Source organism: Varanus komodoensis, unplaced genomic scaffold (genome assembly GCF_004798865.1).
Source record: "Varanus komodoensis strain SLA01 unplaced genomic scaffold, ASM479886v1 scaffold28, whole genome shotgun sequence".
In the NCBI taxonomy this organism is placed as follows: domain Eukaryota; kingdom Metazoa; phylum Chordata; class Lepidosauria; order Squamata; family Varanidae; genus Varanus; species Varanus komodoensis.
Genome location: NW_025335727.1, coordinates 9,467,478 through 9,495,055, shown reverse-complemented (window position 1 = coordinate 9,495,055; position 27,578 = coordinate 9,467,478). Strand labels below are relative to the sequence as shown.

General features: G+C 40.4%; 1 protein-coding gene across 11 annotated transcripts in view; it reads right to left on the bottom strand.

Annotated features, from left to right (window-relative positions):
- Positions 1 to 9,340: 9,340 nt before the first annotated feature.
- The window catches only part of MECOM (MDS1 and EVI1 complex locus), a 522,613-nt gene continuing 504,375 nt past the window's right edge, over positions 9,341 to 27,578 (bottom strand). For all 11 annotated transcript variants that reach the window (XM_044434483.1, XM_044434485.1, XM_044434486.1 and 8 more), the window contains 7 exons: positions 26,387 to 26,553; positions 23,416 to 23,493; positions 20,147 to 20,316; positions 17,665 to 17,794; positions 13,098 to 13,337; positions 12,699 to 12,885; positions 9,341 to 11,116 (listed from right to left, as the gene is read on the bottom strand). In XM_044434483.1, coding sequence (XP_044290418.1) covers positions 10,982 to 11,116; positions 12,699 to 12,885; positions 13,098 to 13,337; positions 17,665 to 17,794; positions 20,147 to 20,316; positions 23,416 to 23,493; positions 26,387 to 26,553 — 1,107 coding nt within the window. In that variant the 3' untranslated portion in view covers positions 9,341 to 10,981. The remainder of the gene's footprint in view (positions 11,117 to 12,698; positions 12,886 to 13,097; positions 13,338 to 17,664; positions 17,795 to 20,146; positions 20,317 to 23,415; positions 23,494 to 26,386; positions 26,554 to 27,578) is intronic.

Here is a 27,578-nt window from a genome sequence, read left to right as displayed (position 1 = left end):
AGCATCTGCTATAGTAGCCTATGAAAAAGTTATCATGATACCCTTAGTGCTTAGTCTGGGTATGAGAGTAAGCGAAGTAGCACAAGCCAGAAGGAAATCTTTACTCCTGGAGATGCTGGTCCAGCCTGCAAGAGGGAGATCTATGAATGAACCACAGAGAAGTGGCAGCACAACAAGCAAGCCCTGAGAGGAGCTTAGAGTCAACCCAGCAAAACATCTGAGTGCACTGAGTACCACAGCAGAGCTCATCTGAGAAATGTCTCAAGGGCAGCTAGATTCAAGAGTAGCGAATTCAGGCCAAAGGCACAAAGGAAGCAATGATTTTTGGGAGGTGTGGGGAGGGATTATCTTGAACAGTGCTTTTTTTGTAAGAAAAAGGGTGCCGGAACTCATGAAATTATTTACCTTCCACATGTAGTCAGTCACTGTACACACCCACACACATCAGTTGTATAACAAAACATAATGGTTGCCTCCTGCAGTAAGCACTCAGTGCACGACCACACAAACAATCATAAGCCGAGCAGCGCCATCACAACCAGCACAGACGAAGCACGCATGCACCGGACTCGACACACAAGCAGCCCGCATGCACCGTTTTAATGATTTAGCCACTGACCTGCTACGCTTGACAGGGTGATTCAAATCCACATGGACCAAACATCAAATTTTCAAAAGTTACTTTTAAAATTTGGAAAATCTGTCGAAAAATGGTGCTGGAACTCTGTTCTGGTGCGTTCTATGACAAAAAAAGCACTGATCCTGAGAGATTCCCAGGATAAGGCAAAGCAAAGGATTCAGTGCCTGGGTTCTGGAGAAAGGAGAGGATCTTTGCAAAAGTTCCCAGGTTCCTAACTGGGTTTGGGGCTGTTTGATTGTCTGCCATGATAATGCTAAGAGAAGCAGGAGAAGCAGTTAGTTTTGTTTCCAAAACAAATGATTTCAAACGGATATTCAGGTGGTACTCCAATCTATGGTTTTAGCTCAATGTGAAAATGCTTAAGGACTACAGGTACAGTATATCCTGCTCGTTTTAATTGGCCAACTTCCTGGTGGATTCCCTAGCCAGACTGATGGCTTAGCCATCAGGAAAGCACGTGTAATTATCCAGGGCTCCTGCAGTTTTCTAGCTCTCATGTGGACCACTCCTATCGCATGTGTTACAGTAGAGGACACAGGTCACAAATGTCAGTTGTGACAAAGGTAGGTCACAATCATACCCATCAGATTATTTTTGCTCCTAGCTAGAAAGAGTCTGGAAGACTTGTCCTTGACTGTCAAGATCTGAGCAAAACATATGGGTGCAAGCCACCATGACTTAACTTCTCAGTTACAAAAACTTATCCTCCATGAACTTGCCTCATTTTCAAAAATATTATATAGGCAAGTAGTCATTAACACTTCCTGAACTGATCTCCCATTCTACTTGGGGACTCTGAATTCTTGGGAAAGGAGAAATGTTTGTCTCTTTCCGCACCATGCATAATTTCATACACTGGATAAGCTGATAAAATGCTATGTTGCCATCCTCCTGCTGCCCATTTAGCGATCTTTTCTAAACTTTGGAGTGCTCCTGAGAAGTCCTCTTTGGATTTATGCTGCTGCCTAAAGACAACGCTACTTGCTACAGTCTAACAGGTTTGCTCCTTGCCCCTCTCCAATTACTTGGCAGAGTGTCTTCTGATCAGACCTCCCGTAATGAGCCTTCTGTAATGGAAGAAGCCGCCCCGTGTCATTGTCCCCTGCCCCCACTCCCTGGCCAAGCAAAACACGTGCCAAGAGATTTCAGAAGCTGGAAAGCTGCCATGATCTTTTCCCTAGAACAAAGACAGGCACTTCATCCCTCATATGCAAACCTTTACAAGGGGTACAGTTTTGCTAAATGGCTGCATTATACTGCTACAATTAGGGTACCTTTCTGTGGATTCAAATTAGGCCTGACATACGCCTGTTTGAAGAGGTTCCCCAGGAACTAAAGAGCTACTTCCATCAGTTGACTTGGCTAGCTGTAGGAAACTTGACACGATGTTGAGAATTTTCTGCACTTAACCATGAAACAAATCTGCCACAGGTATCAAGTGGGCTTTTGTTTTTTTTGGTGCTGTAATCAGATTACAAATTGAACATTTCCATATGTGCAAGCTGGCAGGTCTATCGCTGGCTATCTAATCTTCGGCCGCCCTCAAGTGCTGGTTTCGGGAGGGGTGGTGGTATTAACATGGAATAATGGAGATGTGAATACAGCGTCCACGTTGTGTGAACATATGTTAATGAGCTGAGAACTGGCGCTCCAAAGAAGCAGCTGTTAAGAATTTTTATGCAATCTTAAAAAACCGGTTTCTTAATTACTGATAATTTAGCAAAAATGGCATTCCAAGCTATTCCCTGAAATGCACCCTCCACAAGCTTTAGGACACAGAGATGGAAAGAGATCTTAGCTTTTCATCGCTGATCATTCAGTTTCACAGAATACATTAGCATGAAAAGTAGAAAGAAAGTCTAGGGAATTTCTGCCATACTGGTCACACAGAATGAGATGTGAAATACATAAAGGCTGTTTCTACTCAGAAAACAGAATGCTTCATTATGCAAAGAGTTTAGTGAAACTTAACACCTCGAGACTATAGAAATCTGCTTTCTCCAGTGTGGTCCATCACAGTCATCCTCAACTTTTTCAGACGCAGGAGCCATTATTTGTTATGCATCTTCAGAAAAATGTTTCCAGGGCTGCTTATAAAATGATTTTTTGAAAAGATCTGCAACAACAGGAAAATCATAGCACAGATCAAAACTGCAGATGAAATGCAAAATTTTAGAGACAATGCCATGCTCCAAAACAAAATTTCAGAGCAGCATACAGTCCTAGTACCTCAGCTGGCATAGCCAGTGGTGAGGAATGATAGAGGTTGTAGTCCAAAACATTCAGAAAGCCACAAGTTGTCCACCTCTGATCTAAAGTTACAATAGGCTAATAGGGAAGGTCCTAATGAGTATATTTGGTCCCTAAACCATTTAGGGGTTCATGGTAAGCACCAGTACTTGAGCTGAGCTTGACAGTCAACATACATCCAATGTAGCTACCCGAGAACTCATGCAACATGCCTGTACCTAGGCAAATGAGCCGTAATTCTTGGAACCAAATTCCGAACTATTTGAAGCTTCTGAAATATTTTCAAAGATACCCTCATGTAAAATGCATTGCAACAACCCAAGCTGGAGATTGTTTGAATATGGACCACTATTCATAGTTACTTGAATATGTATTCAGGTTAACTTGCCCAGAAAAGATCAAGCTGACAAAATGAGACAAAGCTGGTTCATCACACTCTGAGTCACTGAAGCCATCTGGTTCTCAAGCGACACTGCTGGTTCTAGGAGCATGTGCCTGGTTTATTAAGGGGAGTGTCATCTGATTCTAATCAAGTTATAAGCCAGTTCCTGGACCCAGGAACAGTGCTTCTGTCTTGTCAGCATATTGCTTCAATTGTTTGGCCCTCACCCAACCAAAACCTGAATCCAACCAATATTTCAGATCTCTACAAACTCATTGGACTCCGAAGTCAGTCATCTACAGGCTCCTGACACCTTATTCTCTGTCTTTGGATGACTTCACTTGGAACCTTCTGATGGATGTTATGGAATTAGATGGGTCTTCATAGCTCAAATTCCAGCAACAATCTCCTGGTGCTTCTATCAGAAAGTGACCCAGTAGGCATGAGTGGAACGACTATATCACCATGGCCCCTTAAACCCATTCCATAGTCTAACAAGATACTGATGGTAACAAGAGCTCCTTCCTTCTCCCTCCCTTTACATAGACAACCGAAAATGACCATCTAGAGGAAATGAATGGGAGGCAGCAGTGGCAAAGACAGATGCTTTTGTGCCTTGCCCCAGGTATTGGATGCATGTCAGCCCCCAACATGATTTAAATGTGCCTTAATTAATTAATTTCAGTTCTTTGGTTCTAACTTCTTGAAATCCTAACATATACCAAATGTTGTTGAATTAAGTTCTACCAACCACACAATCACAGAACACTTGAACTACCAAAACACACTGTTGGATATCTTTATTAGGACCAACAAAGCATTCCTGATGGAGTTATTACCCAACTGTGGATTTTGGGGTTTTATTTCTCATGGGCTTGTTTTGTGTATGGTCACCTGTTTTTTTATTTAGCACTTGTATCGATCCCTGGGTTTCTCTCTATGTCCAGATACTTGGCATGTTCTTCAGGGTGGGAAAGGAGAGTTACAGCTCTGACTACACCTACTAAGGTGTAGATTCCAATTCATTACTTATCTGGGAGCAAACCTATTGAACTCGGCATGACTTATTTCTGACTAAAGATGTTTAGGATTACACAGTAAGTCTGATGTAATCCTCAAATGTTTTCCCACCATTCACAGACCTTTGAGAATCCCCTGCTGTTTCCCTACCCCAAAAAATTTCCCATACCATCTCAGCTACCTTTCCCTGCCCCACAAGCTTCATATATTCACATCCAAAAACATTCTGCTACCTGACACAGAGCAACAGATGCTGCCTTCCTCTGCCCCAAATGCAGTCAAGGTTCACAGTAGCGCTCACAACCAGTCAAGTTGCTTTGGTCCTGGAGGTAGAATATCTTCCAAGTTTCTCACCCCTTCCCTGGCAGTGAAAATACAATAATAATTAATACATTAAATAATGGATAATCTAATCTGCTGTGTTTTCCTGACATTCTAAAGCAGCTAATGGAGGAAGCTGCCTCAGACTCCAATCTCTCTCTCTCTCTCTCTCTCTCTCTCTCTCTCTCTCTCTCTCTCTCTCTCTCTCTCTCTCTGCGCGTGCGCGCGCGCCTGTCTGTCTGTCAGTCCGTCCGTCCATTGGTCTGTGGGCGAAGAGGACATTTGAATTCAGGGGAAAAAATTCTCAGGGGGAAGGATTTAAGGAAGGAAGCAGGAGGGGAAGTCGGTCAGCTCATTCACAGGGATCAGATGCAACAAAGATAAACAGGGTCCCTTTGCATTGCCATTTTTCTCTGCTTGCATGTAAGCAGCAGTTTGCTAAATAATGCCTTTGCAGAGTTCTGTCCAAGCATATTGCACCACAGAAAATCTGTGAGTCTTTAAGGTGCCACAAGGCATGCCTACTCACTTTTCTCTAGCCTAATGTAGACCCCTGGTGCCAGGAAGAGCCTGTGCCCACCAGAATCTGAAAGCCTGGATCGTGGAAAAATCAAATCCTGCCAGAAGGATGATTGCCGAGCCAAGGAGATCCAGGCACTCTCAAGACTCTCTCAAGTCAGCTGCCAAGCATTATCTTGCCCCAGATTCAGCGCTGCTCATGCAATTGCCGCCCGCCCAACTTTTTTTTGCTAGAAAACCACTATGTGTTTCTCCAGGGTAAAGGTCTGGGCAGCATGGAGGAAACACCAGATGACAGCCGATTGCCTTCTGGGGTTCTTGTCAGCCTTGCTATGGGCAGAGGACAAGCGCAATTCCATCCTAGAAACCACCTACACCTCCCCCCACACCTCCTCTCCTGTCTTGTCTCTGAGGGTCCTTGGGAGTGTCAACAAGCACTGATCACTTCCCCTCCCCTCTGCCACAGCTGCACAACAAACAACTGGCAAACTCCCCAGGCGGCCGCCCGCATGCACTCCCTTGTGCAAGGCTGCCCAGTGGGGCAACTCCCCCCGTCCCTAGTAAGAGAACCCCCCCCGCCCATGTGCCTGCCTGCAAAGGGCAGCACGTGTGCTGTGTGCGCCTGGGGGAGCATGAACACACATGCACCAGGGAGGAGAGGTGTGGGTGGGCAAGCCTGCACAGTGACACAGAGCAAGGCAGCAGCTGGGGAGCGACTTCAGAACAAGCACGCTGCTCGTGAGGAAGCAGGTGCTCTGCTGACCAGCAGGCGAAAACAGCAAAAGGCCAGCTGGCTGAGGCCATACTCAGGGGAGTCTGTGGGCCAATGAGGGAAAAGCAGGAGCAGTGCATGCTGGGACTGATTTTCAGCAGTGGGGTTGCTAGGATATGTGCTGTGGGTAAGAAGAAAGATGGCGGAGGGCGGAAACCACTCCTGCATGGAAATGATGCACCTGTTTGAACCCTGGACCCAAGGTGAGATACCATGCAGTATGGTTGCTATCTGGTGTCGTCTAGCTGTATGTGTGAACGCAGCCAATATCCGAGCGGTGTACTATGGTGGCTTAGGGATTTGTGTTCCTAGAATAAACTGCTCTGCTGAAATTTTCTTTATGACTTTGTGTGCCCCAGCTGAACAAAATGCTGACTTGCTAGCATCTGTAACCAAACTTGCCCATTGCTTTTAGACTGTTCCACCTTTCTATCGGTTTAGTAATTATTTCTCAATATATTTTATTTTGTTCCTCCAAAGGGAACTACCACTACTATAATAGGGGTGCAGTAGGCCAATGGAACATCCAGATTGGTTTGATTGCTTCTTGTTTGCTTGGTTGTTTGAAAGATGGGTGGATAGTGTCTTTCAGCAAAGTTTCATTTGAAAATGGGAGAGTGGAAAGAGTAACACTGTTGATGCCATGTTTCAGATGCTACCACGGGGAGAGCTCTACATGTGAGAATCATAGAATAGAAGAGTTGGAAGGGGCCATGAAGGCCATCAGGTCCAACTCCCTGCTGTTGCAGGACACCAAGTTACACCATCCCACTCAGAGGGCTGTCCAAGTTCTTTTTGAATGTCTCCAGTGTGCGAGCGCCCACCTTCTGTCTAGGCAACTGGTTCCACTGTTGTATTGCTCTGACCACGAGAAGGCTTTCCCCCTGTCATCTTGTCAGGGACACCTTGAACTGAGCCTCCGAAGATGAACTTAGCAACAAGACCAGTCAGTATGGGCACAGGCATTCTCTCAGGTATCTGGGCTCTAAGCTTCACAGGGCTTTAAAGATAAACACCAGCATTTTGAATTATACTTGGAAATGGGAGCTTTCTCCATATCACTGAAATATATGCCCACTTAAATATGTGTCCAGCAGTTGGTTCCAGTTAACACTCTAGCAGAAAGATGTTGAAGTACAATTTCTGATCAGCCTTCAAAGGAAGTCTGACTTGCAACATACTACAGTAGTGAATCCTCAGTGTTACTGCAGCTTGGATGATGTGTTTAGACTAATCTTTCCAGGAGAAACTGCAACTCACTTAGCCTAAGTTGAGGAAAGGTTCTCCTTTCCACACAGGCTACTTGGACCTCCAATTATGATAGATCTAGGAGTACCTCTAGGCAGGCTACTTAGAACTGGAACCTTAATTTTGGTAGGAATGTCAGTGTATTGACCCTTATTTCTTCAGAACAGAACAGTGACTTGGCTCCAGGGCTTTGACAGCCAATCCATATAAAAGCTACCTGGTAAGACATTGTGAAGTTCAAGGCATATGTGAATGAAGTGCCCTGACATGAGTTTCCAGCTCTCAATGCATCACATCCCTATAGCTGTCTAAAGTAGTCTTGGTAGTCTACAAATATGGGCCTTTTAAAGCACCAAATGCAGTTGGTAAGGAAGCCATTGATTACCAGCCCTGCCACGTTCAAGAGTCTGGCATCAGCTGTAGGTGATGTATTGGATGGCAATATGCAATTCTTTATTTAGGCTTTTTATATCACTCTGATTACTTACTGCTGCATGAAAAACCCTTGATAGTGTACATTAGAAGTAACTTGAACTAACACTTGTCTTTGTAACTGACAGGTCGGAGAAACTGGAAGCTAAGAATTTATTTTCTGGGCATGCATCCCTTCCTTTCTAGCTGTGAGGGTCCATTAAGACTTCACATCCACCTATTTTTACTGCTGGGGAAAGCTTAACTTCAAATCAGTAACTGCAACTAAATCAGAGATGCTTGCAAGCTTGTTTCTGCATCAATTATCCTGAAATAACAACAACTCATCTCACTTTGGACCCTGATATGTGATAATTAATCAAAGGGTGAAGAGAATCTGAGAGCAAGGAAAACAAGATAGGACAATTAGAAGTGCTTGACTCACCTCTACCTCATGCAGAGCTAATTGCTTGTGAAAATAAATGGACATTATCTTGGTTATGCAGATGGGGATAGAGATCAAAATACATTAGAAGCAAAAATGGATTTGTCAGTGACAGTCTGGCTAAAACACCCCGGGATACCCTACCTATGAATACATCACAACCACACTGTGTCAATAAATTCCAATGCCCAGTATCTGAGGCCACTAGTTTTCGAATAGTACCACCGGTTGTGTAGTCCATACAGGTTTGCAGTGGATGAATGATAATGTGGGACTCCCAATTATCTTGCTCACACACAGTGTCAAGGCCAGGAACACAATGTTCCCTTGCATTCCCAAAGGATGTGTCTCAAAAAGTGTGTACTACTTAACTCAGGACATTTGGGGAGCCTGGCTCAGAGATACTGAAACTGCTCAGCAGTGAATTGGGGCAGGGAAGGAATGCTTGCATCATTCATAAATAAGGTAATTATAACATAACTTGCTACAGAATGTGATGGCCAATAGCTAAGATTATTTAAATGACCACCACCTAATGGAAGATAGGGCTATCAATGGCTATTAGCCATTGGCATTATCCCATTCAAAGACAGAGTATGTCTGAAGATCAGGTACTGACTGGGTCATACAAAGGCCCCCCCTCTCCCTGCCACCAAGATAGATCCTACAGTTACTGGGTAGGGCTAATAGATGGTAGGAATGAAAACGCCTGTGTTGAAAGTTACCCACAGTAACAAGGGCTGGGCATGTGTCTAATTGGGTTCACATGACACATTGTGGGCAACTAACCATGGTTGTTTGTCTTGTATGTGAACCCAGACAGCTTGTGTATGGGCAACCCATGGGTTGCATATCATTTGAACCTAGGGAACCAGTCGACATCAGGTACATGGAAGCACTGAGCAATCCCCTTGGCAAGGGCAGCAGGACCTTTTTTGCTGCTCTTGCTGAACCTGTGTGGGCCAGTCACAGCTGCTCCACCGAGTGCCCAAGCAGCATTTTGGAGACCCAGTCACTGGCTCACTCCCTTTAGTGCAGCCAAACAATACACATGTAAGTAGACCACATGTAACTGCTAAACCTTAGGTGTAGCATCCATGGACATTGCGCAAATGTACTCAACCTGTTGATGGCTCTAACAGGAGTATTTGGGGGCTAAAGTAATTATGGTGTGTACATGTATGGGTGTGTATACAAAAGCAGCGTTTCTGTACTGAATTGTTATTTTTACCAGCCAGGGAAATGTCCTGCCAAAACGTTGCTGAAAAATGAAGCTTGTTGGCTGATCCATCCTATAGCACAAAACCCTCCAAAATGCCATGAAAATGATGCTTTCGTTTTTGTAATCCTTTATTTTTTAAATTTGATCCTCCCATAGTAATGTACTGAAATGCATAACAGTTACATTGTACAAAGCATTTAAAGAAAGTACCTCGACTTGCTGGTTATTTCAAAATGAGATAATAAACAAAAGGAAAATAAAATCTGGTCCCTCACCAAAAGGGCAAGATACCCGCCCCCTCCCTTCCCCTGCCCCCAAAATAACTGAATACAATTCATTATTTATTGGGGTTTTTCTTTTTAAACATAAGTTTGGAACACTTCATTTTACAAATAGGATTAACATGAACGTAACATCACACAAGCTCGCAGACAACCAGCATAAAATATTGGGTACAGTTTTCTTTTTCTTTTTTTTAATCAGAAGAATCATGCTTTCATGAAGAAAAATTAGAATGCTTTATACATTTGAATCATTTTGCTGTATTACGAAAAAAATCTCTAAATCACCTCTATTCATTATTTAGCTTCAGTAAAATGAAAAAAAAAACATAGTAAAAGAGGAATGTAAGATTTTCTTTTCAAACACTGTATGCACACTCATATATGCAGATCAGCTAGCCTCCCTTTTTTCTTTTGAAGTTCATGGGTGCCCAGAAAACAACGGGGGGACTGGAACAGTGCTATTAATTTCATACGAACAGTGCTACATTTAGCAAGAGTGCTTTTTTTTTTTTACTTAATCCACAAACAATTGTTTGCAAACAAATAAATACATGGTACACGCAACACCAAAAAAGAAAGAAATCAAGAGCAACAAATGAACAACACCAACAAAATAAAACAAATAAACAAAACAGTGATGATTGTCTAAAATTAAAATGCCATTACATTGATCAGGGAAACATTGAAATATAGTGGTATGTTGATGAGGCTGAGCCTTTTGCAAGAAATTTGCTGAAGACCCAACTCCTTGGATTGCTGAACTCTCCCAGTTCTTCTTTTTTTTTTACAATATACACAGACATCTTACATTATTGTCTCATGTGGTTCACTATTTTTTATTTTTACAATGCAGTTCAGAAGGCAAAAGTTAAGGAGAGAGCAAGATATTCCTTGTCATTAGGCTCTAGGTTAATGGCTGATGTACATTCAAGGAAACTGCTTCATCTTCTTTTGATGGTTACAAATGCATAAAACAGAAATGAAGAGGATTTGTACAGAATAGCAACTGTTCCTAATCCTGCCTCCAATTACTCTATACAGAAAAAACCCAAAAAAACAAAAAAACCCTAAACATACAAACCAAAGAAAAAAGGAAAATAATTCTGTTTTAGTTCAATGGAGTGCTCATGTATTTAGCAATATAGGTCTGAACTCATAAGTCCCTCTCCAAGCAGGTGGAGTGGAAGACACATTTTCCCCATTAAGGTCTATTTGATCCATGTATTTTGAAAGTCGTATTGATCCTCAAAATGTCAGCAGCTGCCTTCGCTGTGCAAAACAAAATATTGAGAATAAATAGTTTTTTTCTTCTTCTTCTTTCAAATCATTCAGTTTAAGGTCACCTGACTTTAAATGTGACCTGTCGATTTCTAAGGCATTCTGCTCTGCAGTCTTTTAAATAGTCTTCTAGCAAAGAGCTGGGTTGCTAGTTTGGACTTGGTCCGAATCCAGTTGCATTTAATGGTGTCATACATGACTAATGGATTGGATGGTCCCAGATTCTGCAGCAGCTCTTGCCATGTTGTGCCACATGCTGGACGAATTATGGGATGCAGAGTGGAGAGAGTCTTTGTCAGAGAGTGAAAGCATCATAGCATAGGCCTATGGTCAAAGGGAAAAAAGAAGCTGAAATCAGATACTCAGCAATATTGCTTAAATCCTTGGTTCTATCATTGAAGAGCCTATCCATGCATTGGGAATCACCTCAGAACCCACCCATGTTAAGTAGCAAAAAGCAATCTTCCACAAGGTTTATGAATTCGTGTGACTAAGGTTGCCCCTCCTCTCAGGCTCTGTTTCTTAAACCTTTTGAACTTCTAAATGCCTTTTTGTCTCTTTCTTTCTTTCCTTCTTTTTTGGCTTTCTAGGCCTCCAATACTGTAGTGAGATCCAAAGGACTATGCATGACTCCCCTAACACATGGACTAAGACTTCTAAATACCTCGCTCCTTCTCTTCTGCATTTTCTCAGGCCCTGTAAAAGCTGCTCTGAAAATTAACAGCCTCTGTCTGGTCCATTCCACTAAGGTCTGGTTGCAAAGAACAGATGATCACATGGGGAGAGAGGCAGCAGCAAAGGCAGGCTTGGGACAGGCAAAGGCATTTCACCTTCTCTAGTCCTACCCTACTAGAAAAGATGGTGAGCTTCCACGGAGCCACTCAAATGAGGAAAACGGCAACTGTTCAGCTGCTAAGGCCTAAACTGGCAATCCTTCACACATTTGAGATATATCGCACTAGTCAGAAACATTACTGCTGTGTAAAAAATACCATGTATAACAATTCACTGATTTCAAAACCGAATTGGATGAAATGTTCTGTTGGTGGCCTCTTGTTAAAGTCAGTAAGAGGTTTCCCAAGGAATTCAGTGTGTCCAAACAGAACCTCGTGGCACATTCCTAACTTTGTGAAACTAAACAAACTGGAAAATAGTATTGTCAATCTCCTACAAAGAAAGAAAGTGAGCAGCACTGTTGATACGACTGTGTGGGACATTAAACATCTCCAACTGCAACAAGAGCTGGCCAAATGAGCTTCAATCGAGGCGTGTGGCTTCAGGTTACATATGGACAGTCTTCAGGACACCTAGCTGCTCTGACTCCATCATAACCTGTACGTCTGAATTACCAGAGCCAATGCAGACACAACAGGGGATCTCCCCTCACTGTTTCTATGAGAATGGAATAGCACATACAATGTCACATTCTCTTTCCCATAGTGTTCCATTCCCTGGCACAAATCTTCCCCATCTACCCTAACTAAGTTCAAGCATCACATCAGCGCTTATGCCAAAGGCAGTGTTTCTGCCCGAGAGGTGTTTCACTTGAAATGACCAAAGGAGTCTCATTGCTTAATTACAAGGATGGTTTCTTGATGGTTTCAAACCCTGGTTGATGGCCAACAAGGTGAATATTGGTGCTAATATAATGCAGAACCATTGTTAAGGGGCAAAGCAGGGGCAGCATATGAACTGCAGGTCAGAGGTATCCATTGTTATATTTCTCCAGGCTGCTAGATGCATCCCTTGCCCATTTATCATGGGCTATAAAACTATATGGGCTATATGGTTAATCACCCCTATGGCCAAGTCTTCTGGACAGTTGGATTTCGACTGTTGGAAATTTGTTAACTGCATATCAGCAGCTGCTGTAATTTGCATCCTCCAAGGAGAAAACAGATTTTACCTGGGATTTGGACTTGCGATGCAATGGCTGCTTTAACTCTTCTGGCAGATGGGAAGTACTGAACGTTGCCAATTCAGCTTCACTGAACTGGCTTTCTTCTATTTTCCTCACTTTGAGGCTATCAGTGAAGTGCCTTATATGATCCAAAGCAGAAAGTCCAGTTTTATTAAACTCGTCCTCTTTATACCTATGAAAAGGTACAAGATAAGCATACTGATAGGTCATTGGTGATTTTGACATTATTATAACTTTTTATACAATTAATCCTGATATTTGTAATACACACTGGGCAAAATTCAAAGTATGTTGCATTGCTTTAAAAAAATAAAAAGGCAACTTCTTAAAATTAATGCTCTACCTTTTCCAAGGTTTGGTTATATCACTGAGACATGTACCTACCTGCCAGGAGAAGACTTGCAATTCATTTCCAAAGCATTTGCTTCTTCATAATCACCCTCAGCTGCTTCTTCAGATACATTGCCTGTTGCAAGTTCCTTAATTGGCTTGCCCGCTGCCATCTCACTTTCTTCATCTTCCTCATCCATCATTACTTCATCTTCTGCTTCTTCGTCTTCCAACAAATCTGAGTTCTGGCTTGCTACCAGAGTCTTTTCATCCTTAAAGTGGCCTCCATTCATTCTTTAAAAGACAGAAATATAGACAGTCCCCACTGTGAGTAGTTGCAGAAATAGGAGCTTTGCTTTCTGTACTTTGTTTTGCATTGACCATCCCATGAGTCATTATTTTGCCACAATTAAAATCAATACTGCTCCATCTTAATCCATTAAGCTACCAGTCCTTCTTTGAAATTCAATCCACAGCCTGATCAGATTGTGAAGACAGCTTTTCTCAATACTATAGCCTTCGTTTTAGGTTGCCACATGTCATTATTCTAGAGCGTAGCATTTACCACTAGCCTAAATTATTCACACCATCAGCTATCTCCCACTGCACTTTATTCCAGAGGAAGATGTGTGACAACTGTCAGCAGAGAGCTGCCTAATGCATCGCAGAATTGGCCAGTAGCAGAGAGCCCACCTTCCAGGGGCTTTGTTTTAATCTGAAGTCCTTGAAGGAAGGGGGCAAGGCAAACCTCATAAATAAGCCAAATAATATATACCACATGGTCATTCCATTTACAGGAAGGACCTTTACCCAGTTCTTGGCCGCACAGTAATTTGGCCAGTGTGTATTGTGCTGGGGCACTGAAGTGCATTAGAAACACTTGCTCCAAGGCTTCAGTGGGCTTAAGCACACTTAATGCCATAATGGATTGTGGCTTTTGTGGTAGAGAAACAATCAAATAAATCATTGACATTGTTTCGTACTGTACACCAGGAATTTAGTCCCGTTTGGTTGCATGAATCACTCTCTATAATTTTAACTGTAGATAAGCATTGATTGACTTGCCTGCATTATAACATTATAACATTTTAACTCAAACTTGTAACCAAATGTTCTAGTTTACCGGAAGCTGCCAGGCCTGCCCAACCCATTCCCTGGAGCCAAATTACCCCTTTCTAAATACAAGGGAATCTCATTTCTCATCTGGCTGCTTTTAGATTTTCCAATAAATTGTCTATTTGGCTAAATAGAATGAAACCACACTAGAAATTATCCCATCATAGTCCCAACCATGCAGCATTGCCCACAAACAATTATCTTTTGAAAAAGTTTGTGTCTACGTTAGTCAACATGTCTATGTTCATTTATATTGCAAGAAGAAAAAAAGAAATGGAAATCAACTAATTATCATTAAGGACTATAGGTTTCATTAAACATAAGGAAATAATCTTGAAAATAAGATCAAGAAAGCCCTGTATTTACAATGATCTTAAGAAAATTGAACTCGTCACCATCACACTGTTGGGCATCTTTGGCATCTTTTAACATGGTGTCCTGATAATACCTCTTAGATGGCCATAAGAAGGCCATATTAGCCTTAAACCAGCATTGCCAGATTGCAAACTATACAAGATGAAGACTGTATAAAGTGAAAAGTACTTGGATTTAGACCAATATATGATTAAGAAACTTATTTTCTAATTACATTTTTCACGTGTGGTAATTTGCCAGGTATGAAATATCTATCAAAAGTAGTCTAAAGTACTGAATTTTGAAAGGAAACACTGGATGACCCATCAGCCTCTTCTTCTTGGAGATGTCCTATCTGAGGACATGTTGAGACCAGATGTGAAAAGTAACCCATAGTTATCAGGCAAGAATAAAAGCTGAATATGTATGCCATATATAAACATCTGCCTTCATGAATATAAGCCTACCAGTTTTGACCCTGGCATAAAATGAGTGACAGGCATGAAAAAGTGACAGAAGCAGTAGGCAATTTTTGTCCTAGATTATGGAACACAAGCTTCTGAAAGACGGAAGCTGGCAGCATTTTTCACTGCATGTTCACCTGCTACATAGCATCTGCTCATGGGGACCATGTGGGGCAAGTACACTCTCCAATGGGTTCCAGGCATGACATCATTCAGAGATCAGCAACCCAGCTGTCCTGTCATGTCTGACCTACCTATCCTTCCTTTCAGTTCCTCTCAAGGCTTAGGATGGGGCAGGGGGTCAGTAGATTAAACACAGAAGTTGGGGGAATGTCCTCATGTTTAACTGGGAATGTCTCCTCCTGAGGCAAAGAAGTAATAGATGGTAGTTGTAGAACCAGGATCCTCCATTTCATAGTGGGTGCATGCCATCCATTTCAATGGGTGCATGCCTGCCCCATCTAGCGCTACTGTCCGGTTCCTCACAACACAGGTGGCTGAGACCCAGTCAAGGGAAGTCAGTACATTAAACTGGGGGTAAGAGTCCATTGAGCTCAGTTAAGAGTGGCTGCAAAGCAAACAGGATGTGGCCTGGAAAAAGCAGCAAGGCCAGCTTTCAACATCCCTACAGCAGGTATCCTTGCAGCCTGCCAAGTCCCCCATTTGGTAGCCTTCCCCATAAAGAAATGAGCAAGTGGTGTGAGACTGGGGCTGCGCAGATGGTTTTCCTGTTCCCTCTAGCACAGGCTCCTGACATTAACTTAAAAGTGAACAAATGAGTCATTTCCCAGCTCACAGGTGAGGTCAGGTAAGATGCAGGGAGAACGCAGGAACATCACCCTGAGATGCAGAGCAGGGGTGATGTCCATGCCTGTTACATAATCTTGTGGAAGTATACACTTCTGAGGAAAGATTATGCGTACCCTCAATGTAATATTTCTGCAAAACCAAAGTGAAAAAGAGCAAATGAACACAAACCATGATTTGATTTAGAATCTGATACGACAATAATTGTAGGAATATTCCATATGCATGGGTTCTGTTTCTTAATAGCAGTTCATACTGCACAGCACTAGGGTGAATATGGTCACTCTTTTGTTGAGCTATTATAATGGACTTGAGCTATTAAGAGAGTATTCCTGGTATTGGGGGAAAATTACAGCAAATGCATAAGGAGTTGATGGAATAATCTGTTAGAGAGGAGGAGATAAAAGATATTATTGATAACCTAAAAGTTGGAAAAATGCTTGGGATAGATCGTATAGGCCCAGAGCATGGTAAAACCTTTTAAAAGATGTTGATTCCAAAATTAAAATCTTTGTTTAATAAAATATTGGAAGGAGTAAGATGCCAGCATCTTGGGAATCCTCAATAGTTTTAATGACAAAACTCAAGAAAAATTTGACAGATTCTGGAGCCTATCAACCTATATCGTTGATTAACCAAGATGCAAAAATTTTTACAGCAATATTTGCAAAGAGGATGAGTAATTTTTATTTGTAATTATGTTAATGGAAATATTCTTAACATCAGTGGTGCGTTCTAATCCCCTAATGTTTCTTGATTAATTTATGGGATTTCTAGACCACCTGTCCTGAAACCACCAAGGGAGCCAGTGCTTCGTCCTAGTTGGGTTTTCTGGGCAGTATTCAGTTCAGGGATTTTGGTTTTTAGACTGGACAATATCTTATTAAAGTGGCATTGTTTTGTTTTCTTAAGCAGTGACCCTAGTGACACCTAGAAGTCATCTTCAGGATCATACACCATGATTAAAGATTGCCTCTATCAAGTTGGAGCCTCTGCCTTCCTAATTAGTAGATTTACAGATGGAAATGTGTTCTAGACTGCTATTTCACAGGGCTTTTGGGAGTTAAGGTCTGTCTTTATAGAGCAGCCGTGTGACCCTTTGTACATATAGCATGGCCCATACACAGTACACTGTAGTGTCTAGCTCTTGGATTGGATCCTTGTGCATCCTATGTGAAAATAAATTGTGGCATCTATCCCTGGAGAAAAGCAGTATTAAGAGGCTTAGACATTCACAATAAGCACATTTTGTTGGGATTCGTGATTTCAGTCTCAGTTCCTCATCATTTGTAGGATCTATAAAATTCTCTGGACTTGGTCAGCTACATATTTAAATAGTTTAAATATGTTTATGCATGGGACATTTCTGGTAAAAGTCAAATCAAAACAAAGCAGATTTGGATTTTGAATTTAATACAGTTTTGACCTGGTTACACTAAGTTAAGATCAGCACATTTTATTTTCCTAATTGTTAGGAGATCCAAGCCTTTTTAAAAAAGGCATTTTCTGACTATATTATTGGAGTACACTGCTTCAGCAACACAGAAAATATTAAAGAGAACATGGGTTTAGTTTCTTTGCTTATTTAAAAACTGTAAAAGAAGAATGGATAAAATATTTTGGGCAAAAACTAAGTTGGTATACAAGGTTATAGTGGAAGTGCAAACATGTATTTCTTCTATGCAAAAGAAAATCTAGATAAAATGTTATGTAATCAAGTCTAAGTGAAGTCTACAATTGTCTGCAATTAAATTCTGCTGGCTTTAACAAGAGCATCTCTTGATTCTTACCCATTCATTTTGGAAAACAGCTGAAAAATAACACCATAGCAACAAAGACATTACAATTAATTAAGTCAAGCAACACAGAGAAGTAGTCACCTTTCTTCTGAATTGTTGTGATTGCTATTCCCAATGAAATTCCGAATTTCTGTAAAGTACGAGTCCTCCTTGTCATCTAGGATAGCTCCTGTGCTTTCAAGTTCCGAGTGAGGTGAAGATGTAGCAGTACCTTTATAGAAAAGCAAACATTTATTATTTATCATATTCAGTCAAACCATCTATTAATATTCTTTTACTTGCTTGTCTAATGCAGGGATGCTGGCAATGTTGTTCGGCCAGCTGCAACTTGCTTTAGAGTATATGTGTGCATAGAAATTCCACCCGTGGGTTTCAGAGTATATGTAACGTACGAATGATCTAAGTCCAGAAATAACCTCTGTGGTGTTTATCACACATCTTTATGTTCTAGTTAAACTGATACTGAAGGCTAAAATGGATTACAATTACACTTTTAAGAAGAAAGTAATTTTATGCATGTATTTATTTAATTTCTAAATTGCCCAATAGCATCAGCATTTTGGGGAGTTGATAACAACATAACCATGACCTACTAAATTTTGGAAGAGTAAGGAGTGTAAGGCTAACAGTTTGTTTTTGCTATTTTGAGGCTTTTAACATGGAAAAGTTTTTATCCCATTATGAACAGCTTGTTTCTACCCAAAACCTAAAGATATCATCTGATGCCCTCCTTCAGAAGCCCCTGCTGAATGACCCCAAGGCATATGGCAACAAGAGTGAAGGCCTTTCACCCTGTAGAATGGATCCATAGAATATCTTCTGAAGCAAGACCCACCTGGAGCCCACATTGTGGTCTTTTTGGCATCAAGTGAAGACCTTTTTATTCACCCAGATATTTTAAAAACTGCTTTTGGTACTTTTAGATCTTCACCCTGTTTCATTTTGCTACTTTGACTTTATGTGCTGCATTGTTTTTAACCCTTTGATCCTGTTTTTAATTTGGCTTCAGTAGAGTGCTATTTTTATTGTTGTTTGTTTTAATTTACCTGTGCACTGCCAAAAAACTACAGTTAGTGGGTAGTCTAATATAATCAATCCAGAGTAAGCTGCTGTATACAGACAGCAAAGGGCTGGAGGGGCCAGAAAAAATGCTACCTTGTTTTGCCCCATGAGTTTATGTATCCATTAAGACTTTTCCCAGAAAGACAGCCTGTTCTGCAGGCTGCTCAAAGGGGTACACTACAATCCTTTTTGTGCCATGTAAAATATATATATATATATCCAGACATTTTAAGTTAATTATGAGATGAGTCTGTTCTACTATTTCAGCCACCTTTGAATTATTTCATTATATAGGTTATGTATTATATCCTATACTATATAGGTTATTACGTTATTTATCTTGGCATGGTTAATTCTAATCATACCCTTTGTACACTGTCCTGGTATCCATAATGATAAAGAACACTTTAGAAATGAGTTTAATAAATATATGTATTAAATTAAAATAACAAAATGTTGCCTAAACAATGCGCCATGTCACAAAATTGGATGGCATTTATTTACCACTGCAGAGTAAAACATCAGTTAAGCCTATTTAGGTACCACTGCAATTAACAGGATGACATACTAAATCATGGCAGTGTGTGTTGAATATAGGAATCATCAAAACAAGCAATAAGAAAGGTCAAATAAGCACATTGAATAAAAACTGCTTTAGCCTGCTTAAAGCAATAACTAATGCAGAGGTTCTCAAATACCAAGTCTCCTCAAGTCAATTAAAACTTTCCAATGGAACACCTCCATAACAATATGGCTGTTACCAAGAGGGTAAGCAGAAGAGGTGGGTCAGGTGAAGACAGCATTTCTTGCAGCATGATCAATACCCATGGTTGGGGAGGGGGCGAGAGAAACAGTGGCATTATACACTGGCTTCTAAGTGATTGTAAAAGCTAATCAGTTTGCATCTGAGCTCAAATGAGCAAGAATTGAATTGGGATGGGTGAGGAAGTAGCTAGTCCCTGGTCAAATGCAAGCTCTCTCAAGTAGAGTCATCACTGATTTTGAGAACAAAAGTATGATGTGCAAATCCCACCCATGTTTACAGAAATCAGTGTGTGTTGTGACTGCAAGCTTTTGGAGCATGAATGCAAGTTAAGTGTCCAGTTTCTTACCTTAAGGGAAGGGAAGGGAAGGGAAGGGAAGGGAAGGGAAGGGAAGGGAAGGGAAGGGCAACTCAGTCTGTGTCAAACTCTATCTAATCAACTGAATTGGTAGGCCGATAGCTCTTACTAAGAATTTAACCATAACAAAATAATAGGTCAAAAATGAATGATAGGCTTTTGACTTCTGATATCCATTTAAGGTTATGGTTATGATTACTTAAGAGGATAGAGTTCAGACTATGGTATTCTGCTCTCACAGGAAGATTATGGTAATTATCCTGGGAAGGAAAGCATGAACTACAGTGTCATGAGAATGGCAGGATTGTACAACAGTCTTCCAGAAGATTTCATTAATTCCGCAGAATATTTTGTTATGCAAAGGAAAGATAGCTACATACCAGACATGTTGCCATTCTCATGCTTTTTTAGATGTCTGTCTAAATTGGTTTGTTGACCAAAGCACCTGTCACATAAATGACATTTGAAGGGCTTCTCCTTATTGTGAATGTTACGAACATGTCTCTGCAGGTTAGATGATATGCTAAAGGACCTGTCACAGTATTTGCACCTGAAACAAATATCAAATATTGAAGTAATATGTAAATATAACAAGGACATAAATTGGTAACATTTTTCTCAGAGACACTAAAAAGCTCTTATGAACTGCAACTCTTATCTTTTTAAAACATATGTCATTTTTATGGGTTTATACCAACAATGTACAAGAATTCCTTGACAGAATAACTCAGAGTCATGTTTTATTCTGCTAACCATCACTGCAGTAGATCTTGTTAGTGGGATACCATCCTATGGCTGAATAACTGATGGATACCTGTAAAAAGAATATCTTCTAAGCAGTTAGGATTTATCTAACAGTGTCCACCTGCAAGCAGGATGTGTCATGTGAATAGGATGGATTCCCTGCCCTTTGTGGACCGCATCTCTCCCATATCTGCTTCAGTGCATTAGGGAACCCTACATAGCAGGTTTGTTGCATGAGCAGAAGTCCACATGTGTGGCATTGGTTAGTGGTCCAGACATCACAAAGATCTCTCTGAAATATTTATATTGTTTTTATGCATGTGATTTGCATTTTATCCACTACTAACACAATAGCTTTTATTTATTGTGTTTGACCCTTTGTCTCTGTTTAGAAAGGGCACTGTAATCTCCTTAACATGTATCGATCCATCAAAACAACTTGTGTAGATTTTGCTTTGAAAATCTCAAGTATAAAACCATAACTGAAAACCCTAATTATAAAACCTTAATGATAAAGAAGGAATCCAATGTTGCCTCTGGTACAGCAGAAGATTTCATATTATCATCAAAATAGATAGAATTATTGCAGGGGTAATGGTAAATTTGGGTTCTCCAAAGGATGCTCTGAATATGTTAATGAACAGGACTATAAACCACAACTGACATTGCACTTCTTGTTCCTTATGCTTTGTCATGTTGTCCAGAATTCATCTCAGACATCATTCCCCGTAAGAGTTTGCATACTTCCCCAGTTGGGAGGACAAGCAAGGCCAATTCTGAATGTGTAGAAATTCGGGAATTAGGAAGCACAAGTCAGCTGTGTACTCCCTACCTCCGAGACACTTTGCCTCACGAAAAAATGGTTTTCAGTTATACTTATAGGAAGAAATGCAGCCTTTCAGAGTGAGCACTGCATAATTTAGGATAGTCTATTCCTATATGGTAAAAAGTATTGCAGCGAAGAGTGTGAAAAATGGAGAAGCACAAGCCTATTGTTAAATGTGATTGCCAATACAGTACAATGAAGCACTCTGAGAAGAAGGAAAACATGAAACAATTTGCTTCTAAGGCTCGAATAAGGTAGAAAGGCCACTTCCCTCCCAGTTCAAAATTACACTGTGTGATAAAATCTTTTCTTGAGGAATTAGCTTGCTCAATTGCTAATCCTGGAGGAAATTCAGTTATCTTACCAAACACAGAAATAAACAATCCAAATCTTTAATATGGTGCCAATGCAAGTAGTTTAGTCTATCACTCTGGTACCAGAGGCATCAATTTTCATACTCTGCAGTGATTTGAAGTCCCTGAAGCCTTTACTGTATTGCCCTTTAAGCCATTACTAAGACATACTATAACTATTCCAAATTCCCTGGCTGGCAGCTGGCCAACCGTCTTCATCACCATCGCCCCCCTCCTCCCAATCGTCTATTTCTCTTGAACTTCAAAACATGTCTGTTACATTGTGCGCTAAGTCAATTATTCTGGGGAAAAATTATGCATTACATTGCTAATTGTTTCTGGCTGTTATGTGGTGGAGCAGCATAACATGTTTCCAGTACCTCTTAAAACATGAATTAAATTACATGCAAGCCCACTTCCCAAATAAATTCAGGGCTCAGGAAAAATCTATCCCAAACAATGAGCTTTTTCTCCTTTCTTTGCAAGCCGTAAAATGTACCAATTCATGCTTGCTTTGTTAGAACATGAGCTGAGTTCCTTCCTACTGATTCATTACGAGAAAGTTCTGTTTTGTACAATTAAAATTCTTTTCTCATTTTAGTATATTAATTGTTCCCATGGGCCATATTCATAAGAGATCACCCAGTTAACCCTCAAGAAGTGCAATGGAACTTAGCAGAAAAGTGGGTTAAAAGCACTGCAGACATGGGGATTAATATTAACTAGGCATGCTTGTGAAGATGAGAAATGCATGTGGAAATTAAACATACTTTGTAAATAAATTATGATAAGAGAAATAAACTTCACAGAACACTTTTGCAAGGTGAATAAATAAGTGCCACACCCAGATTTGTATGCAAAATTACATTTTGAGCATCCCATTTTCAAATAAACTTAGAGTCTCATCACTGTTGCTAATTAAGTTTTGCCAGTGCTTGATTCAAATTTGGAAGATAAAGCAAAGGAAGGTGGAATTGCTTCCATTCAGCAATCTTTGAAAGAGACTGTTGCTCATGCCACAATAAAGCAGTTCTGCACTTGGTCCAGAACTACATTCTACATTCTAGAACAGAATGGGGAGCTAAAGTTAGCCCTCTCCTCCATTGCTATCAATCTAACAGACATTCCTTTGCCTGAACCTGCTGCTTACATGGGTAAGAAATTCTATTTTCATCCCTTTTGAATTCTGATACTTATTACACAAACCCCACCTATAGTGTAAGCATTTTTAAGAATGTTGCATGCTCATGGCAAATACATATTTAATGTCACATCCATTTGGCCCTTTCTCATAGCTGAGCAATCTAGCTGTGATGCCAGACTGGAAGGACCAGTACTTGGCATTTCACATAATCAGGAAGGCTAAAATTATGCTGTTTTATAGGAGCTATTTGTAATTCATCTGCAGTCCACCAGACTGTGTATGCTCAGCAATAAATGGTAGAAGGAACCATTCTTATATAAGGTTTTAGAGCATTCCTCTGCCTGAGACTTCTTACTGTCTTTCATAAAGGTCATCTTGAAGACCTCTGGGATAATTTTCTCCATGTATATATTACAAAGTATTACCAATTGTGCTTTATGTTCCAAAACCTCATTTGATTGTCATGAGTCAAATTCTTTGGTGGTCAAAGGCTGTAGTAGCAACCTTAGCAGGCAGTGTTGATAAATGTCTTGAAATAACGAGTCCTGTGCTTCCTACCCCCAAAATCCATTCATCCTGTACCTGTAAGGCTGCTCTCCAGTGTGTGTCCTCAGGTGACGGGTAAGATTTGCGGATCTTGGGAAAATCTTGCCACAGTATCTGTTATTAAAAAGTGGTTTATAAGGATCGTTTTTGTTTTTCTTCAAGTTGCATAAAGAAATCATAGGCATAGCCCAAACTTCAAACCAATCTTGAATGGAACAATTTATTTGGTACTTAAATCTGTCTGAAAACAGATTTAATAAATATATCGAATCTCAATTTTATGGATGAAGGTGATTTCTGGACTTGCCAGTACCCATAAACAGACTTTCATTTTAATATTCATCCAGACATACAACCCTAATTAACTTTGTCATTTCCCCAGCTAAAGACTTGTGGGACAAAAACAAAACAAAACACTCTTTTATCGAAAGGCGTAGAATTTTAGCTTGATGGAAACACATTTTAAATTGTTTCGCTTATTCAAAGTGTCAGCAAATGTGGCATCATTCCATCTATGGAAGATCAAAGCAGACACAATTGGAGGGATCTAATCCATCAAGGTAAGTTTCCATAATGGTGTGCTGTGAAAGTAGCTGACAAGGGTTTCAGAAAGATCAGATCAACTGATGCGCCAGTGATCGGACACATACTCTGGCATCCTGCAAATGCAGCCGGGACAAAAAAGCGACTTTAAAAAAATTAAAAGAAGAAGAAACCTGAAAGAGAATCAGCAGCTAATTCTGCCAATTCAGGAACATTTCCCAGAAATTATACATCCAAACTATAATTGCTGAATGTGATACCAAGATAATGCTGGCTGATTTAATGGTTTGATTTGAATGTTCCTTTTTTGACTAAGTAAAGCCATTCAGAAATTGTTTCATCATGTTAAATTCACATGAATATACTTTATGAATATGCCCCACATGAATTCAGATGATATTTACTGGATCAGAGGAAAAATAGTACAAATTCATTGACTATTAAAAGTAATTGTGAGCCATATGAAGACGACAGAGCCAACTTGTGATGGACTGGCCATGCTAAAGAATGCTATAGTGCTGGCCCAAGAGATGCTATGTGAAGTTGGATCAAAATGGTACCCTCCCTAGCACTAGCCAAAATGTAAAAAAAGTCATGCTGCAGCATTCGGACACCAAATTCTGCTTCAGTTATTCCCTCACCCATGTGCTGCCTTAAGGAAGTTGCTTTAACCCATGAATTTGCATGGTACCAACCCTTCCCCCCACTACTCTGAGTTTATGGACCATAAATCATAAGCCAAAGGTAAAGTGCCTACAGAAGGCCCTTTGCATTACTTGCATGAGTTGCACCCAAGGAAGCATGGCTCTTTATGGGACTTGGGTAAGTTGTCTGAATCTTTATTTTGAATAATGGCTTTTCCTTTCTGTCTGTCTAATGGTAGTAAAATTGGTCTTTGCCATTGCATATATTTCTGACATATAAACTCCCACTTGGTTTTCTTTATTCAGCTATTAAAAAATGGTGGATTTATTTGCAAGGCTTTTTCTGAAAATTCCTAGATAATATCCTGGAATTCTTTAGGAATTATTAGAAGAATACATAGATAGACTTTTCCCCTTTTCCATAGTGTTTCTGAAGATCAAGATGAAAAGTAAATGAGTAATGAAACTGGAACTTAATTTATGGGGTACCAGCCCATGCCATAGTGTAGAAGAGGCAGAGTCTGACAGAGGCCTACAAAAGCAGGATGCATAGCAAAATGCAAAATTGTAATACACAAGTTGTACTATCAGCAACCTCCAGATTTATTCCATGCCTGTTGATGCTTCTGAGGTATAAAGATGGTCACTGTAAGGGATTAATTCAGAAATGTCCTGCATAGAGCCCTAATGGCTATACACCTATTATTATTTATGTTAAGTAAGAAATTCAACTTTCTTCTTACTGCTACCATAGCAGTAGCACCTAGTCCAATGCCAAGCGCTTGACAACTGTCCAAACATAATGAAAGGAGTAGACTATAACGGAAAAGGAATAGGCCTGTTTGCTATTTTCATAATTTTAAATAGTACACCTAGTCTTGTACAAATCAAGGAAGATGCAAGTTGCATTAGATCAGATCGTAAGCAGCTTTTGGTCTTGTTAATTTCACTCCTTTATTGAAAATAAGGAAATATCTGGGATGGAACCGAGCCATTGTTGAGAGATACACCCATGCACTGTTCCTTTTACAAGGTTACACGAGTGTGCACGTTCATAATCATTCATCCTTCCATCTACTTAAAATATTAAAGGGGAGACTTTAAATTGTTCCAGACATGAGACTGTGGAACCTGTCAAGAGCAGTATCCAGAACATACACTAGTTAAATTCTGACAAATTTTCAGATTCAAATTTGTACCATAATGAAGTGTTAAATTCATCAGATTTATAAGTCAACAAAAAGACTTCATTTGAGTCTAAGAAATAGTCTTCCACTTAGGTCCTGAAAGACCACAGATGTCTTTGTGTTTGATCTGACTATGAGACAAAACTTTCATTGATTTCTTTAGGAAGATGTTGATTTGAGCCAAATATTTGCAGTGACAACTCTGATTTTTAAAAACACATCTCCTAATCATTCACAGATCTTATAAAATTCCCTTTTTGGCATTATCAAAGGAAAGACCAAGAGGAAAACAGTCTTGCAGTTCATGATCAGAATAAAATATGAAGGAAGGACCGTGCATTAATATAGAGGTGATGAGGAAATTCTGGAACAGGCCTGTGCATGTAATGCTTTGGCCTCATTTATCAAATTCATGGTAATGTAGACAAATTTCTCCTGTAATTACAAACAAACACAAAATCAAACACTATGTCCATGTCTTTCTGAATAAAGAAGCTTTTACAATGTCAGTGACCCACCATAATCCCTATTAATCATCCCATTTTGAGTAATTTCCAAAATAAACAGCAGTTGCTTTCAAGAAAGGAGAAACGTTAGGGGATCCTGTTGAAGGTAATTGGCTTGGAGAGTTACCTGCAGGTATAGCGTTCTTTGCCCTTTCGCAGAAGATTCTCTGGCAAGGTGCTGGGAGGGGCTCTGAAGTTGAACATGGAAGGGACAGACTGTATGAGGTCACTAGCTTCTGGTTTCAAAGCACTAAAGCTCTCCAGCTTTTCGGCCATGTTTTCAATAGCTGACATCTGTAAAAGGAAACAAACCAACCAACCACTGTGAGAATATCTTTGCACTCTTCTATTGAGAATCCATGCAGTCGGACCGTCAGTAAAAAGGCTTAATTTAAAAGTGTATCATATGTAGCCAGAAGAGAGTATGCATACATATTTAGAAACAAGTCCTATTGAACTCAGCTTACTTTAGTATGCTGTCAATGGCACACATTTTGTTAGACCTGTCCAAGCATCTCACAGAACTACAATCCCAAAAAGGCACTGGAAGGAAAAAGCCTTTACGCACACATATAAGTTGGGTTTTATCCCAACAGCCAATTAGCTAGTGGCCATCTTGCCCCATGAAAATTGGCTCTGAACTCCACCTTGGACTAATTGTAAGCCTTTTTTCTCACCAAGAAAATCAATTTAAAATTGTGAAATTTGTATGCTACCATGAAATATATTATCCTGTCCCATAATTCATTCCTCAGGTGTATGAAACATGGGTGGGGTGGGTAATCCCCATGATTTTGCTGACAGTTTAGTTCAATGATTCTAGTGCAAGCACCGTACTCTTACATCACTGTAGCCATAGTGCCATCCTATTGTCCTCAAACAAGACAATAAGTTTCTCTGGAATTTCTCTATTCCTATAGAGATATGCATGAGCAGAGCAGCCCTGTCCTGCTCTTAGAAGAATTCTGGAAGTTCACTCTTGGAAGAATTCTGTGTTCTTAATGCAACAAACTTGGGGTTCTGGTTTGAGAACTATTTTAACCAAATAGGGTAATTCTACCCTGTGATACTTCTATCTCTAGCCACCATTAATTTTACCACTGCTGCAGCAATGGGGGTCTGGCAGATTGCTTGATGTCTACAATGTTCTGTTGGACATAGAATCATACAGCTGGAAGGGGCTAGAAGGCCACCGTGTCCAGCCCCCTGCTCACTGCAGGACTCAAGCAGTCCATCCAGACTCTAACCAGGCCTGACCCTGCTTAGCTTCCAAGATTAGACAGGATCAGCCACTTCAGGCTATATAGAAGCCTATAAAC